At 44.4% G+C, this 1,788-nt stretch overlaps 1 protein-coding gene across 1 annotated transcript in view; it reads left to right on the top strand.

Moving 5' to 3' along the window:
- The window catches only part of fgf22 (fibroblast growth factor 22), a 33,186-nt gene continuing 31,398 nt past the window's right edge, over positions 1-1,788 (top strand). Inside the window, exon 1 of the mRNA XM_014004566.1 lies at positions 1-809. Within this exon, the coding sequence (XP_013860020.1) occupies positions 443-809 (367 nt within the window). The 5' untranslated portion in view covers positions 1-442. The remainder of the gene's footprint in view (positions 810-1,788) is intronic.

Genomic DNA, 1,788 nt, shown 5'->3' with positions numbered 1-1,788 from the left:
ACACACACACACACACACACACACATTATCCGTTTAGTCTCACACAGACTAAAAAAAAACTTGTGTTCATCTCAACACCTCCAAGGATTTTCTCTGTGGATCAGTGAAGAAGAAGACAGTTCAAGGAGGAGGACAGCAGGCAACAAAGGAGCAATATCAAGAAGAAACTTCTTCAGATGTGGACTTTATAAAAGCGCAGACGGACTGAACTGACAACTAAAGACAACAACTGGAGAAACTTTGCCACTTTTGTTGCTTTTACAAAAGGAGGCCCGCAGTGAGCCCACAGTGGAAACTGGCTATCAGTGACATCCAGAGGATCTGCTGCTGGCGCTGTTGCCCTCCCTTCTCTCCTCAGGACTCCCACCCTCCACAGAGACAACTCTTGATCATCAGCATGCCTGCAGCCTGCGCAATGTGCACCTTGGGAGCCTGACCCACCATGTGCAGATGGACGGCACATCTCTGTCCTCAACCTGTCCTTAGCACCACCACTGTTGCTGCCCCCACCGGGCCCTTTGTCCCCCTGCCCAGCTCGGCTTCTCTTACCCTGATATGCCTCACCTTGCTCCTGGTCACCGCTGGCAGTGCCACAGGGGCCTGTCCCCCTTCTCGCACAGGGCATGAACCCCTTCAGGTCCTGGGGAGTGGCACAAACTGTTCCTGGACACTGGAAAGGCACACTCGCAGTTATAATCACTTAGAAGGTGATGTCAGACTGCGGCGACTTTATTCTGCCAATAAGTTCTTTCTCTGCATTGACAAGACGGGAAAGGTGGATGGCACCCGGCGGAAAAGCTACGCTGACAGTAAGTGAGCTGACAACGCATGTTGCGTATCTGAAATGAGTGCAAAAGGTGCTTTGTGGTGTTGTTGCTTTTATTTTTATGGCTGAACTTTGTTATCTCTTTGCTTTTAGAGCAGTTCATTGGGATCTCCTGCCATGCCTGTTTGTGTTGTGCTTAGAGCATGAGAGAAACGTTGCTAAGTTAAAAGGGAATAACCATGTGTGGATAATGACTAATGGGACAGTAGACACTAAGGAAAGACACTGAGCATCAGTGGGTGGTGTACGTTGGGCTTTGGGGAGCAAAATTGTCTCAGTTTTGCTGGTGACAGCGCATCTGTCTTRAGAATAGCAGGTGCAAACTGAAACATTTTTTTCATCCTCTCTGTATACATGTTCTGGTTTGTTAAAATGTGCAGATCAGTTAGTTGGGTGTGTACACGGCAGCTCTTTGTGCTGCTTTATTCTGTGTATGCCTTGGAAAACTGGTTTATACATGGTCTGTGGGTCAAAGACTTTTACAAAGATCTAATATTTCCTACATGTTCATCAGTGGACATCTTTCAGATCCGTGACTGAATCAGATGAAGTCACAGTTCGTCTTTGATTGTTCTTACTTTWTTTTCCATGTATCATCTGGAGGTTAGACTAAATTTGTCCAAATTATTAAAAAAAAAAATCTTTGATGTTAAGGATGATGCAGTAGCTCTATGAAAATGGAGCTGCACACCAAGCTAACAAACAAGAGATCATTTACCTTAAATTGATCAGTTTAGGTCCTGTTTGTCTGTGGTTGAGCCTCACGTGGTTTAGCTTTTGATCAAACTAGAAGCCACCTGAGTTTGGCCACATTATAAACTGGAGTGGGATAAACGGGATATTTTGCATATACAGTAATTCCTAATGCAGTGACACTGAAATGAAACTGACATTGGTAATAAATCTCACAACGTAGAAAAGTTTATAGAAATCCAAATTTATTTTTATGTATGTATCAATAT

Source organism: Austrofundulus limnaeus, unplaced genomic scaffold (genome assembly GCF_001266775.1).
Source record: "Austrofundulus limnaeus strain Quisiro unplaced genomic scaffold, Austrofundulus_limnaeus-1.0 Scaffold25, whole genome shotgun sequence".
NCBI lineage: Eukaryota > Metazoa > Chordata > Actinopteri > Cyprinodontiformes > Rivulidae > Austrofundulus > Austrofundulus limnaeus.
This window is presented reverse-complemented; position numbering and strand designations above follow the sequence as displayed.